At 42.0% G+C, this 15,545-nt stretch overlaps 2 protein-coding genes across 4 annotated transcripts in view; one reads left to right on the top strand and one right to left on the bottom strand.

The window, feature by feature from the left end:
- Positions 1-405: 405 nt before the first annotated feature.
- On the bottom strand, positions 406-2,034 carry LOC135539414 (protein dpy-30 homolog). Of its 2 annotated transcripts, none has more exons than XM_064965287.1 (5): positions 1,972-2,034; positions 1,423-1,463; positions 1,268-1,315; positions 796-938; positions 406-600 (listed from the first exon to the last, which is right to left on the bottom strand). In XM_064965287.1, the coding sequence occupies exons 1-5, from the start codon at positions 1,979-1,981 to the stop codon at positions 528-530; spliced, it is 315 nt and encodes a 104-aa protein (XP_064821359.1). In that variant the 5' UTR covers positions 1,982-2,034; the 3' UTR covers positions 406-527. The 2 variants fall into 2 exon arrangements, with proteins under 2 accessions (XP_064821359.1, XP_064821360.1); XM_064965288.1 differs by lacking the exon at positions 1,972-2,034 and adding an exon at positions 1,649-1,932.
- A 29-nt stretch (positions 2,035-2,063) lies between these two features.
- The window catches only part of LOC135539412 (spastin-like), a 29,720-nt gene continuing 16,238 nt past the window's right edge, over positions 2,064-15,545 (top strand). Inside the window, exons 1-4 of one of the 2 annotated variants that reach the window (XM_064965284.1) lie at positions 2,064-2,607; positions 7,708-7,791; positions 9,672-9,755; positions 13,941-14,024. In XM_064965284.1, coding sequence (XP_064821356.1) covers positions 2,250-2,607; positions 7,708-7,791; positions 9,672-9,755; positions 13,941-14,024 — 610 coding nt within the window. In that variant the 5' untranslated portion in view covers positions 2,064-2,249. The remainder of the gene's footprint in view (positions 2,608-7,707; positions 7,792-9,671; positions 9,756-13,940; positions 14,025-15,545) is intronic. The other variant, XM_064965285.1, reaches the window with a different exon arrangement.

Below are 15,545 nucleotides of genomic sequence, written 5' to 3'. Positions count from 1 at the left end.
AGCAGAAATCTAACAATGGATGAAAGGGTGATTCTAAAATTACAGTTCAGGGTTATTTAGCACCAACTTCCCTGTTTTGTATTTCTTATGATTAATAGAATGGAGTTTGAGGCATCAGATTGACCCTTTTATCAAAGGGGTTCATCACCAGCTCTGTAGCTCAACTAGTGGTCGAATAAAACATGGCACTAGAATGATACGTGTGTCATTTGGCAATATGAAAACATGACATTGTTAATTAAAATGCAAATGTTTCCGCTTGTCAGCATTTTGGTAAATGGACTGAATCTGGAATATTTTGCCCCGAAGGGGACCATGATGCAAGGGAACTTGAGGTGCAACGTAGTTGGTGTCTTTTGTATATATTAGTTTACCTCTGACATTTGTCCTAAAAGAGTACCATACTTCCCTGCAGCACCATCTTTATTCTGGTTTAAAAAACTGCAAACATAACCAATGACAGAAACAACCATTTCCTTGATTTTAAACAGATGGGCTCAAAGTGCACATTTCCATCCGCCTGGAGCTTAATTTCGATCTTCAAACTGTGATTTGTTCTTGAGAAGGAAGGCTGCTAAGAATTCAATAGGATTTGCAGGTCTGAAAGAGAAGACAATGGAAAAAAGCACATCTTCAACAAAGTCTGGTCGCTTGAAAGTTACTTGAAACCCAAATGTGCTTCCCTTTTCATAGTACTGCCTGTTCTATAAATTTTTTCCAAATAAATTTCCAAGCATGTCAAGCAGAAATTTGAAGAAAAAAAAATCAGCCCCTGCACAGACATTTTCAACATACCTTTCCTTGGCCAGCACAGATAAGCCTTGAAGAAGAATGGGCACCACTGTCTGATCCAAATATGCCCTCGTGGGGAGCGACTGCAGATCCACCTTCTGTTTGGAGACCTTCTCTGTGTTGGCTTTCTCGCTTTCAACTATTCTCTACATAATGAGGTGGTAAAAGAGGAAGCAGAGATACAGAAATATCAACAGTTACTCACGCCACTATCCATGCATGTAAGCGTCTTAAAAAAAGTGTACTCGGAATTGCAATCTCATGCAATGTAGCCTAACCAATTTGTACCAAAATGTATAGGCTTCACACATTAGTGCATGCTATGTTAGAGAGCTGTGCATACATTGCTTATTCAGTAGACAATCAAGGTTACCATAACTAACATAATGCAGTGTGATGTTTGAGTCTTTGAAATGGACCCCGTTTCATGGACATGCTTTTCTGAAAAGCACAATAATCGTATCGATTGTCATACCTGGATGTTGTCCGTCAGTCCATATTCAGAATGGGGGTTTTCAGCTGTCTAAAAAGGAGCAGAAATATGCATTTATTTAAAATGTGTCTATCAAACACGCCATTTCAATGAAGAGAACCGCTTAAAACCCCTAACTACATCTGTATTAGACTTACTGGAGTGTGCACCTCCATAGATTGGTCTGCGTCCGTGTGATCTGAGAGAAACATACATTAACGTCAGCTACCTACATTCTAGGCAATAGGAAGAGGATAGTCAGTCAGTTAACGTAAAAGTCTTCAGAATCATTCAGACAGATCAGCAACAATATCAAAATGTCAACAACCGCAAGGACGGTGGTCCTGTCATCGTTTAACTAGAACGTAAAATAAACACACTTACTCCAGATTAAGTTCAGGTAAATAACGACATAGGAGTACCATCCATTCCTACAAGCCAAAGAAGGTACCCTACAGGCAGGCTAGCTACAGTAATGTCGAATTAATATATGAATTCAAGTGGCGGGTAAACTAACGTTACTTTAGCTCGTTGGCTAGTTAACGTTATGTTAGCAACGACCTTCCACCGTGAACCAAGGACTGTTACCGACAGAACAGACTGGATTAAACAAATTGTTGGGGTATACGAAAATATTTCAAGCTAAATGTATCGCTACAACTGTAATAGAACGTACAAAAGTGCCGATAAACGAACATTTCACTTACCGTCCGCCATGTTTGTTGTTAGTATTTACGCAATGTGCGTGGTTTCTACGTACAATTTTGCTTGCAGTTACGTACTGTCTATGATAGGACAAGACTGAGCGTGCCCCTCCTCTCTTACCCTTTTGTTCGTTTGGTAACCGCCCCGTCCAATTTTATCAACATTTGGACCACCATGTCGGATAATATGTGGCAACTGTAGACGCTGCAAAGGTTGAGAGGCAACCCAAGCAAAAGGCAAGACCGTTATGTTATGGATACGATAGCGAGCCATCGGGTGAATGAGTTCTCCGGGAGGAAGAGGCAGCAGAAAGAAGCGAGGCCCTGCAGGGTCCCCGCCCGACGGAGGGACCACCTGCGACCAGGTGTCACTACATAAACGAAATTTGTATTACTTCTCATACCCACTGCTGGCGTTGTTTGCAGTACTCCGTGTCCTCGTATTGCATTTTGGCGAACTCTTCGCCTGGCTGTGCGAGCGGATGTCTCGTGCTATGGCTGCGAGACCCAAACAACGGGCAGCAGACGAGCATGCGAACAAGGTGTGCGAGCATGACATCGGCGAGCAGATCCGATCCCACCACAAACAAGCATTCGAGTACATCTCAGTGGCTCTGAGAATTGACGAGGATGACAAAGGTATGTTTTCAGTGTAGTGTGACTGCTATTTGCAGCAGCACCACTGACTGTTGTGTAGCTGGGTTTAACAGCAGTTGTCAAGTTAACAACTGTTATAAACCCATGTGTGGATAATGCAAACAAAGATAATACTGTCAATACAGATTGAAACAAAACCGGTTAAATTTAACTAGGCCTATTGATTCAAACTCAGGCTCTGCACCCAAACAGCAACGCAATTGAGCATGTAAAAGATATTACTGTATTCTAAATGCTAACGAGGAAGTAAAGAAAGAGAGAGGTCAGTCGACTTACTGGTTTAAGTTGTGATTTTCTGCATGATAAAAGGTGTGGTGCAGAAGTGTTGATCCTATGATATCTTGTGTATTTATGGGCCTTTCCGTAGAAACCGTCACATAGTTTTTATGTCATCATGCAGACAGAGAGAGAACAGTTGTTCTGTCAATGGCATTGTCTGCAATCACATAGCGATATTAGCTTATTGGACTACAGATACACATCTGTCCATTATACCACCACACTATTACTACAATAGCTTACTGTTGAGGCGGTTGACAAGAGTTATGCAGACTGTTCAATATGGCTTGGAGAATATGCCTGCCTACTCAACCTAGGTCTCAGACTGGCTGAATACAGTCAGCCATGTGGTAGGCCCAGGGGCGAAAGGGGGCAATATGTTAGCGGCTGAATATATGGGTGTTTTCTGTTAAGAGAATGTGTTTCTTGTTAAAAGGCTGAATAGCACTAAAGGGAATAAGCAAACGCGCTATGTGTAATCCTGGGATTAAGTGTATTTGTTGGTATAATTCTATAATGGTCTATAGTTATCTGTACTTAATCCTATAATGGCCATTAGTAATATTATAGTCCGATAATGGCATGTAGCAATCTTATAATTGCCTATAATAATCTGTATTTATTATTTTTTGGTAAATAATATATAGGCACCGCCACCAATAAAATTGATCCAAGGAAGGGGAAACCCCGTGTAGAGGAATAACATAGATAAACAATGGTGGAGTAAAGCCGAGGTGATATGGTTATTTATGGTTATTAGCATGAAGTGGGGGGGGGCTATGAAACTTGTATAAGCATGAAACTGTATAAAAAGAGTGGACTGAGACCGGCAGTTGCTCCATGGACCAACTCGGCTTGTTACTTTGTAATAAAGTCTATTTGAATTCACACGTTCCGGTATCTGAGCGATATTGTTGAACCAATATTTCCACGACAAGTGCGAGGGAAACCCACCAGTAGACACAGCCCACTATTTGCTGCTTTATTTTTTGATCGTGATGATCTAGTCTAACTTGTCTGCATAATTTAAGGTGCCAATGAATGTTTTACCGTTTGTTAAAAGGAAAATAACAAAGATGGGCTAGCCTGCATAAATTAAGGTGCCTATGAATGTGGATGTGCTAAAACCAGCAAATAAATAGGCTTGGTCCTCCTTTGTGCCACCATCTTTTGGAAACCAGGATGGTTTATATTCCCAATATACTGTCACACACACACACACACACACAGTAGGATATACAGTACAGCATGAGGTCTACTGCATATCTGCATGTGCCTTGCTCAAATCTGTGTGATCCCAGGGGATCAATAGACATGTGCTGGGATGATGTGAGCTGACATTAATTGTTATCGTCAGCAGGGTGGAAAATGCCATCCAATTCTCTCGCCTCTCCCGAGTTGGCCATGTCATCATGCATGGGCGAACTGAATGAATTGAGTTCCTCCTTGACTATTTACAATGTTCCAATGTACTGTAACTGGGGTGTAATCCTTGGTCCAAACAGTTGGAAAAAGGAAGGTTTTGCAACTAAAAGCAAAAGTTTCTATTGGACAAATTCAGGTAGGTCCCTCCCCGTTTCATTCCGCTTGCTTGCGTTTATGAAACGCTTCCACTCAATACACAGGCGCCGGAGCACATAGGAAAACAGGCTACAGTCAGTGGGGCCTCTTGCTATGTTTTGAAAGTCTATACATTCATCAAGTTGGTGAATTTGGTTTGTTAGACCTGTGATTTCAATGCACACACCCAAAATGTATTGATTATGTTTCTCCCAGACTCCTAGGTCTGTCATAAGCTAACCTCGTCCCCAAGCTATTTTGCACAGCAGCGTATTGAGTAGATAGGTAAGCCAAACGCTTACTTTGCTGAAGGCAGACATCTGATCATCTGTTTTAGCATAGTAGTTGAAGTAAAGCAGAGATGCATGACACCAGACTAATTTTCCAGCTCTGGAAACCCCCCAAATCTGTATCCACGTCTTCTCTGCCAATGTTCGATTTACTGACTGAACTGGCTGGAGTGATGTGCCAAGGGGCTTACTGTACTCTATCACTGTACTGTACCTGCTCAGGTTTAGCCTAGTGCACACAGTCACACCAGTCCCAAACCATTTCATACATTCAAGGGTTGACTGTATATTGTATATTTCTACCACTGTGTTTTTTCGAGTAGGCATATATTGTAGTGCAGGAAGCCTCTTGTGCTCTTTTTCAACCAGGCTCCTCCCATATCAGACATCCAGTTTCTCTGTGGAGCACCATTGTGATGGCATGGGGAGTGAAAATGGTTTTGGCCTCACGGAACAAAGGGCCTGATTCAACGAGGGCCTTGGACTCTTTTGTGAGGCTTTTGTACGCTTAGCTCTCCCTCTGGGAGTGTGGAGAATGCCATCACTTTGAACATGAGTCCCCCAGTATGCCGCACTTTTGGCCCACATCTTTTGAAACAAACAACTGTGTTATCGAAATCTGGGTTTGTTGGGTTGTCTCACTGAAAGATGGGGCATTCCCAGTCCCTCTTGTCTAGGTCTAAATGCCCTACTTTGTTTGTTTTTTTCATGGCTGGACATTCGCTTATATATGGAAATAGATCTGGAATTTTTTTCATATCTTATCATAAGTCATGACCTTTTCAATGAAGGCCAAGCCAATATCACATCCGTCTATTTATTTGCAATTAAAGGCTCTGGCCTATGTCATGCCCCTAAATAACAAACCTGTAGAGATGAGTGGTGGTTTGAATAGAAAGTGAAGCCCATCTTATTTATTTATATGTTGAAATGGAGGAGGGCCGGAGTGGCAGCTATCATTGTCTTTTAAATGGCTAGAGTGGATACAGTGACAGTTTTCATATTGATAAGATCCTAATAGAAGTAACGCATATGCCACAGCAGGGTCTTGTTCATCCGGGCATGCAACGGAAAAACTGAACTGAAATCAGTGATTCTTATTCGACAATTCCTCCCCGTTTTTCAGTTTAGTGCCAAATGACCACAACTCGGCTGAACCCAATAGAATTTTAGGGCCTGTCTGCCTGCCTTTGGGACTAGGGAGCCCAGGTCTCAATAACATTCAGAATCACTCATAAGGAGCGGATATTGCAGTATATTCCCACCACTATGAAAATCAGTCTTATGACTTGACACTGCTCCACGCCAGAGGGGTTTAAGAGTCTGGGTCAGTCATGTGAAATGATACATTATAGTTCACGTCATTATGGTTTGATCCATAAGTCTCTGTACTTTTTGTTTGAGGTCATGATTGACTGTCTGTCATGCCAAATGTTTGTTTTTGCTATTCTTCCAATGCCTCTTGAGATGCTATACCTTTAGGCAACACAAAGTGTGTAAAATATGTAGGCTAAAACATGTAGGCCTAATGCATGTAAAATATGCAGGCTAAAACATGTTGGCCTAAAGCATGTAAAATATGTAGGCTAAAACATGTAGGCCTAAAGCATGTAAAATATGTAGGCTAAAACATGTAGGCCTAAAGCATGTAAAATATGTAGGCCTAATATGCATGTAAAATATGTAGGCCTAATATGCATGTAAAATATGTAGGCCTAATGCATGTAAAATATGTAGGCTAAAACATGTAGGCCTAAAGCATGTAAAATATGTAGGCTAAAACATGTAGGCATAATGCATGTAAAATATGTAGGCTAAAACATGTAGGCTTAAAGCATGTAAAATATGTAGGCTAAAACATGTAGGCCTAAAGCATGTAAAATATGTAGACCTAATGCATGTAAAATATGTAGGCTAAAACATGTAGACCTAAAGCATATAAAATGTGTAGGCCTAATATGCATGCAGAATATGTAGGCCTAATGCATGTAAAATATGTAGGCTAAAACATGTAGGCATAATGCATGTAAATTATGTAGGCTAAAACATGTAGGCCAAAACATGTAGGCCTAATGCATGTAAAATATGTAGGCTAAAACATGTAGGCCTAATGCATGTAAAATATGTAGGCTAATGCATGTAAAATATGTAGGCCTAATGCATGTAAAATAAGTAGGTTAAAGCATGTAAAATGTGTAGGCCTAATATGCATGTAAAATATGTAGGCCTAATGCATGTAAAATATGTAGGCCTAATGCATGTAAAATATGTAGGCATAATGCATGTAAAATATGTAGTCTAAAACATGTAGGCCTAATGCATGTAAAATATGTAGGCTAAAACATGTAGGCCTAATGCATGTAAAATATGTAGGCTAAAACATGTAGGCCTAAAGCATGTAAAATATGTAGGCCTAATGTATGTAAAATATGTAGGCTAAAACATGTAGGCCTAATGCATGTAAAATATGTAGGCTAAAACATGTAGGCCTAAAGCATGTAAAATATGTAGGCCTAATATGCATGTAAAATATGTAGGCCTAATGCATGTAAAATATGTAGGCTAAAACATGTAGGCCTAAAGCATGTAAAATATGTAGGCCTAATGTATGTAAAATATGTAGACTAAAACATGTAGGCCTAATGCATGTAAAATATGTAGGCTAAAACATGTAGGCCTAAAGCATGTAAAATATGTAGGCCTAATATGCATGTAAAATATGTAGGCCTAATGCATGTAAAATATGTAGGCTAAAACATGTAGGCATAATGCATGTAAAATATGTATTGTAGACTAACGGATGCTTAGCCTACTGCAAAATTACTAAATATCTCATCCTTTTACATCAGCTCTTATTTGACTGTGAGCAATGATTTTGTATGGACTCTAACCTCAAAATGCTTTTTTCTGTGCCTGTCTGACTGTCCCGACCTTGTGGTTTGTCTGTTACTAGTGCACAAGGAACAGGCAGTCCAGTGGTACAAACGCGGAATCGCAGAGCTCGAGAGGGGCATCGCGATCGAGGTAGCTGAAAACGGTGAGTTGACTGTGCATACTTTGAGGTATTTAGTATTTCCAAGGGCCTATAGTCGTGGCCAACAGTTTTGAGAATGACACAAATATTAATTTTCACAAAGTCTGCTGCCTCAGTTTGTATGATGGCAATTTGCATATACTCCAGAATGTTATGAAGAGTGATCAGATGAATTGCAATTAATTGTAAAGTCCCTCTTTGCCATGCAAATGAACTTAATCCCCCCAAAAAATATCCACTGCATTTCAGCCCTGCCACAAAAGGACCAGTTGACGCCATGTCAGTGATTCTCTTGTTGACACAGGTGTGAGTGTTGACAAGGACAAGGCTGGAGATCACTCTGTCATGCTGATTGAGTTTGAAAAACAGGCTGGAAGCTTCAAAAAGAGGGTGGTGCTTGGAATCATTGTTCTTCCTCTGTCAACCATGGTTACCTGCAAGGAAACATGTGCCGTCATCATTGCTTTGCACAAAAAGGGCTTCACAGGCAAGGATATTGCTACCAATAAGATTGCACCTAAATCAACCATTTATCGAATCATCAAGAACTTCAAGGAGAGCGGTTCAATTGTTGGAAGGCTTCAGGGTGCCTAAGAAAGTCCAGCAAGCGCCAGAACCGTCTCCTAACGTTGATTCAGATGCGGGATGTACCACCAGCACAGAGCTTGCTCAGAAATGGCAGCAGGCAGGTGTGAGTGCATCTGCATGCACAGTGAGGCGAAGACTTTTGGAGGATGGCCTGGTGTCAAGGAGGGTAGCAAAGAAGCTACTTCTCGCCAGGAAAAACATCAGGGACAGACTGATATTCTGCAAAAGGTACAGGGATTGGACTGTGGTAAAGCCATTTTCTCTGATGAATACCCTTTCCGATTGTTTGGGGCATCTGGAAAAAAGCTTGACCGGAGAAGACAAAGTGAGCGCTATCATCCGTCCTGTGTCATGCCAACAGTAAAGCATCCTGAGACCATTCATGTGTGGGGTTGCTTCTCAGCCAAGAGAGTGGGCTCACTCACAATTTTGCCTAAGAACACAGCCATGAATAAATGATGGTACCACCACATCCTCTGAGAGCAACTTCTCCCAACCATCCAGGAAGAGTTTGGTGACGAACAATGCCTTTTCCAGCATGGTAGAGCACCTTGCCATAAGGCAAAAGTGATAACTAAGTGGCTCTGGGAACAAAACATCGATATTTTGGGTTCATGGCCAGGAAACTCCCCAGACCTTAATCCCATTGAGAACTTGTGGTCAATCCTCAAGAGGCGGGTCGACAAACAAAAACCCACAAATTCTGACAAACTCCAAGCATTGATTATGCAATAATGTGCTGCCATCAGTCAGGATGTGGCTCAGAAGTTAATTGACAGCATGCCAGGGCGGATTGCAGAGGTCTTTAAAAAGAAGTGCACCTGCAAATATTGACTCTTTGCATCAACTTCATGTAATTGTCAATAAAAGCCTTTGACACTTATGACATGTTTGTAATTATACTTCAGTATTCCATAGTAACATCTGACAAAAATATCTAAAGACACTGAAGCATGAAATTAATATTTGTGTCATTCTCAAAACTTTTGGCCACGACTGTATAGTGCAGATTTCCTTACCATCTCTGGTCCCGGAGAGCTAGTGATTAAATTAAATTAAACCCTGCATATCGTTAACACACATGGTTCAGCTAACAGTGGTCCTGATTGAAGACCATGCTCAGCTGATTATTGTAATCACCTAGTGTGTAGCTGCTGGCCTGGAACAAAAACCTGCAAACCCAGTAGCTCTTAAGCAGAGTTGGAGTACTCTGCTATAGCAAAATAAAACATATACAGGAGTGTAAAACGGCTATTTTACTAATAGATTTGTTTTTATTCTCTCTTCTCTTCCAGGTGAGAAATATGAACGTGATAAACGTCTACAGGCCAAGATGATCACCAATCTGATCATGGCAAAGGATCGCCTGGAGCTTTTAGGTGAGAATCAAACATTTGGACACATTTTTTAATATCTTGCCTTCCTTGTGCACCTTGATACCGCATGGCAGCTTCTGAACGGCTGCATTCATGTTGAATGCGTGGCAGGACATTGTTTGATTGTGTGACATTTGTTGCTTTTCATGCCAACTTAGATACCTTAGATGTCTGTTAGCTTTATATGGACTGATTTCAGTGCCAACAGAAATTGTATTTGAATTCCATGATTTGGAATTTGTATAACGGTATTGAATTTGAATGTAATATTTATGAATTTGTAATGCACAAATTAAATAATTTAATTCATAAATTGAACTTGTATTTTCAGGATTTGAAACTGAAATGAATGAATAGTGCATTCAGTTTTAAAATTCAATTTCAATTTAATTCAATATTAAAAATTCAATATTGAAATCAAATCAAATTATAATTATCACTTGCTTTGTAAACAAGTGTCGACTAACATTGAAATGCTTACTTACAGGCCCTTCCCAACAATACAGAATACAAAAAAATTAAAATAGGGGAATAATGGGGAATAAATATGCAATGATAGTTTGGCTATATACACGGGGTAGCAGTACCAAGTGGATGTGCAGGGGTACGAGGAAATTGAAGTAGATACTGCGTGTACATATAGGTAGGGGTAAAGTGACTAGGCAACAGGATAGATAAGACTGTAGCAGCTGTGTGTGTGTGTGTGTGTGTGTGTGTGTGGGGGCGAGTGTGTATGTGTTATATGTGTGTGTGTGTGTGTGTTGACGTGTCAGTGTAAGTACTATATGTGTGAGTGTGTGGTTAGAGTCCAGTGTGTGTGCATAGAGTGAAAAATAGTTAGTGCAAAAAAGGATCAATGAAGATATTCCGGGTAGCTATTTGCTTAACTATTTATGGCTTGGGGGTGTAGAAGCTGTTCCGGAGCCCTTTGGTCCCAGATTTAGCGTTCTGGTACCACTTGTTGTGCGGTAGCAGAGAGAACAGTCTATGACTTGGGTGGCTGGAGTCTTTGACAATTTTTAGGGCCTTCCTTTAACACCGCCTGGTATAGAGGTCCTGGATGACAGGGAGTTTGACCCCAGTGAAGTACTGGGCTGTACGTACTACTCTCTCTGCGCCTTGCTGTCGGATGCCGATGCAGCCAATCAAGATACCCTCTATTTGGGGATCTGAGGGTCCATGACAAATCTTTTCAGCCTCCTGATGGGGAAGAGGCGGTGTCGTGCCCTTTTCACAACTGTGTTGGTGTGTTTGGACCATGATAGGTCCTTAGCGATGTGTACACAACGAAACTTGCAGCTCACGACCCGCTCCACTACAGCCTCTTCGATGTGACTGGTGGCGTGTTTGACCCTGTGTTTCCTGTAGTCCACGATAAACGTCTTTGTTTTGCCCACATTGAGGGAGAGGTTGTTGTCCTAGCACCACACTGCCAGGTCTCTGACTTCCTCCCTAAAAGCTGTCTCGTTGTTGTTGATCAGGCCCACCACCGTTGTCACATCACACTTCTACATTAATGTGGATGCTACCATGATTACAGATAATCCTGAATGAATCATGAATATTGATGAGTGAGAAAGTTAGAGGCACAAATGTCATACCCCTAAGGCATGATAACCTCTCGCCATTACAATAACATGCGAGGTTAGCATTATTGGGGGCGGTACGATATTTATGCCTCTAACTTTCTCACTCATCATTATTCACGGTAGCATCCACATTAATATAGATATGTTTAGAAACATATTCTATTACTATTTACAATTCAATTGACTCCAAAATGACATCCAGAAGAAAATATCTTACAGCCCAAAAGCCAGAGCAAAATTCATAGGAAGAAAATAAACATTTATTTTACCTTTTATTTAACTTGGCAAGTCAGTTAAGAACAAATTCTTATTTACAATGACAGCTTACCCCATCCAAACCCTGGACAACGCTGGGCCAATTGTGCGCCGCTCTATGGGACTCCCAATCACTGCCTGATGTGATGCAGCCTGGATTCGAACCAGGGACTACAGTGACGCCTCTTGCAGTGAGATGCAGTGCCTTAGACCGCTGTGCCTCTGGGGAGCCTAACATGCCACATTGGCTTTAGAAACCACCAGAAGCTTCTATTTACCACAGAGAGTGTTTGATTCTGTCTGTTCTCCTGTACCATTCCTGGCTGGCAAAGTACCATGATGCTGTCTCTGGTTTTGAATCAGAATTTAGAGGGCTAAATATTATTTTTGAATCTGAATGCATCTGATAAGTTGAATATATGACACTTTGATCAACTTGAAATTATAGGTTAACTCCGTACACAAGACAATGAATGCAATATTTACCACATTGAAACTAAATGCATAAATATTGAAATATAATTTTAAAGCCAAATGAAATTATTCATTCAATTTGTTGATTACAAATTCAAAAATGTTTTAAGTGAAATTAAATATCCAAATACAAATAAAAAATTATGGAATTCAAATAAAATTGCTGTTGGCACTGAAATCGCTCCATAGCTTTGTATCTCTTGGAGAAAAAAGATGTAAAGCCTGTATACACTTGAGTGTACAAAACATTTCCATGACATAGACTGACCAGGGGAATCCAGTGAAAGCTATGATCCCCTATTGATGTCATCTGTTAAATCTACTTTAGTCAGTGTAGATGAAGGGAGAAGACAGGTTAAAGAAGGATTCTTTTCAGAGAAACATGGATTGTGTATGTGTGCCGTTCAGAGGGTGAAAGGGCAAGACAAAATATTTAAGTGTCTTTGAACATGCTATGGTAGTAGGTGCCAGGCACACTGGTGTAAGTGTGTCAAGAACTGCCACGCTGCAGTTTCCCGTGTGTATCGAGAATGGTCCACCAGGCCCTTCCGAGTGGCGCAGTGGTCTAAGGCTGTGCCATTAGAGATTCTGGGTTTGAGTCCGGGCTCTGTCGCAGCTGGCCACAACCAGGAGACCCATGGGGCGGCGAAACAATTGGCCCAGCGTCGTCCGGGTTAGGGGAGGGTTTGGCCGGCAGGGATGTGCTTGTCCCATCGCGAACTAGCGACTCCTGTGGCGGGCCAGATGCAGTGCACGCTGACACGGTTGCCAGGTGTACAGTGTTTCCTCCGACACATTGGTGCGGCTGGCTTCCGGGTTCAGTGGGCATTGTGTCAAGAATTAGTGCGGTTGGGTTTTGTTTCGGAGGATGCACAGCTCTCGGCCTTTGCCTCTCCCGAGTCCGTACGGGAGTTGTGGCAATGAGACAAGACTGTAACTACCAATTGGATGCCACAAAATTGGGGAGAAAAACGGGGCAAAAAGAAAAGAATGGTCCACCAACCAGGGGGGGGACATCCAGCCAACTTGACACAACTGTGGGAAGCATTGGAGTCAACATGGGCCAGAATCCCTGTGGTATGCTTTTTACACCTTGTAGTCCATGCCCTGACGAATTCAGGCTGTTCCGAGGGCAAAAGGGGATGCAACTCAATATTAAGAATGTGTTCCTAATGTTTTGTACACAGTGTAAATTCACATACATACTTTTTGTATTGACATCACATGACTTCCAAACTCCAATGTACTTTATGCACCAAAAGGGATTAGGCACTAAATACTCCAGTACCTTTTTATTAAACCCATAATGGACACCCCAAAACATGTTTTAATACTTTAAATTATAGAATTAGTCAATTATGGTAAAAATCCACTCAGCGGTCCCCCAAAGCTGTTTCAGAAGCTTCTTGTCATTCCACAGCTGGCTACAACATTATCCTGAATCATGTTCATTCGGCACAAAACCTAACATAACAAACCTAGACTTGTCCAATAAGAAATGCTAATTTTCCTTTTGCGTTGCAGAACATTTTAAAACATTTTGCTAATGAACACGACCATACTCTTGTTGTTTGATTCGTCCTGGATGGAAATGGCTGCTATGTTTGGCTTTGCTGCCTCGACACTGAAATGTTGACAATCCTCTCAGCCCTACCCCATATGCCTCATTCTTGGATGTGGCATGACAACTTAACTTAGGCACCATCCCAAAACATTGCTGTTCGTCCCTCATTCAAAGAATCTTGGCGTATTTTATTTGTTTATTTCAAATATAATTTCCTTTTCTTCTCCTTTGCCCTCCCTTCTCGGATTCTCCTATTCCCTTTCCCAATTTAATTTGGTTTTTGTTATTGTCATTCCTGTTGTGTAGAAAAGCTGCGTTCAGGGCCAGCTCAGAGAGACATCTATGCAGAGAGCTCAAACCAGTCATACCATAACGGTTATCTACGCTCAGGTGGGTGCTACCGGGAATCTGCTTTCAGGTGTCATGACTGGTTTTTTATGAGTGTTTTCAGGGTGTCATTGTTCCTGATTATTCAGGAATTGCAGTTTTTCTGCCTTTATTCTCTTCATGAACTCAGCAAAAAAAGAGATATCCCTTTTCCAAGACCCTGTCTTTCAAAGATAATTCATAAAAATCTAAATATCTTCATTGTAAAGGGTTTAAATACTTTCCCATGCTTTTTCAATGAACCTTAAACAACTAATGAACACGCACCTGTGGAATGGTCGTTAAGACACGAACAGCTTACAGACGGTAGGCAATTAAGGACACAGTTATGAAAACTTAGGACACTAAAGAGGCCTTTCTACGGACTTTGAAAAAGCACCAAAAGAAAGATGCCCAGGGTCCCAGCTCTTCTGCGTGAACGTGCCTTAGGCATGCTGCAAAGAGGCATGAGGACTGCAGATGTGGACTGGGCAATAAATTGCAATGTCCATACTGTGAGACGCCTAAGACAGCACTACAGGGAGACAGGACGGACAGCTGATCGTCCTTGCAGTGGCAGACCATGTGTATCAACACCTGCACAGGATCGGTACATCCGAAACATCACACCTGCGGGACAGGTACAAGATGTCAAAAACAGCTGCCCGAGTTACACCAGGAAAGCACAATCCATCCATCAGTGCTCAGACTGTCCGCAATAGGCTGAGAGAGGCTGGACTGAGGGCTTGTAGGCCTGTTGTAAGGCAGGTCCTCACCAGACATCACCGGCAATAACGTTGCCTATGGGCACAAACCCGCTGGACCAGACAGGACTGGCAAAAAGTGCTCTTCACTGACGAGTCTCACCAGGGGTGATGGTCGGATTTGCGTTTATCGTCGAAGGAATGAGCATCACACCCAGGCATGTACTCTGGAGCGGGATCGATTTGGAGTTGGAGGGTCCTTCATGGTCTGGGGCGGTGTGTCACAGCATCATCGGACTGAGCTTGTTGTCATTGCAGGCAATCTCAACGCTGTGCATTACAGGGAAGACATCTTCCTCCCTCATGTGGTACCCTTCCTGCAGGCTCATCCTGTCATGACCCTCCAGCATGACAATGCCACCAGCCATACTGCTCGTTCTGTGTGTGATTTCCTGCAAGACAGGAATGTCAGTGTTCTGCCATGGCCAGCGAAGAGCCCGGATCTCAATCCCATTGAGAACGTCTGGGACCTGTTGGATCGGAGGGTGAGGGCTAGGGTCACCCCCCCCCCCCCAGAAATGTCTGGGAACTTGCAGGTGCCTTGGTGGAAGAGTTGGGTAACATCTCACTGCAAGAGCTGGCAAATCTGGTGCAGTCCATGAGGAGGAGATGCACTGCAGTTCTTAATGCAGCTGGTGGTCACACCAAATACTGACTGTTTTGATCCCCCCTTTGTTCAGGGACACATTATTCCATTTCTGTTAGTCACATGTCTGTGGAACTTGTTCAGTTTATGTCTCAGTTGTTGAATCTTATGTTAATACAAATATTTACACATGTT

Source organism: Oncorhynchus masou, chromosome 5, assembly GCF_036934945.1.
Source record: "Oncorhynchus masou masou isolate Uvic2021 chromosome 5, UVic_Omas_1.1, whole genome shotgun sequence".
NCBI classification, from domain to species: Eukaryota; Metazoa; Chordata; class Actinopteri; order Salmoniformes; family Salmonidae; genus Oncorhynchus; species Oncorhynchus masou.
This window is presented reverse-complemented; position numbering and strand designations above follow the sequence as displayed.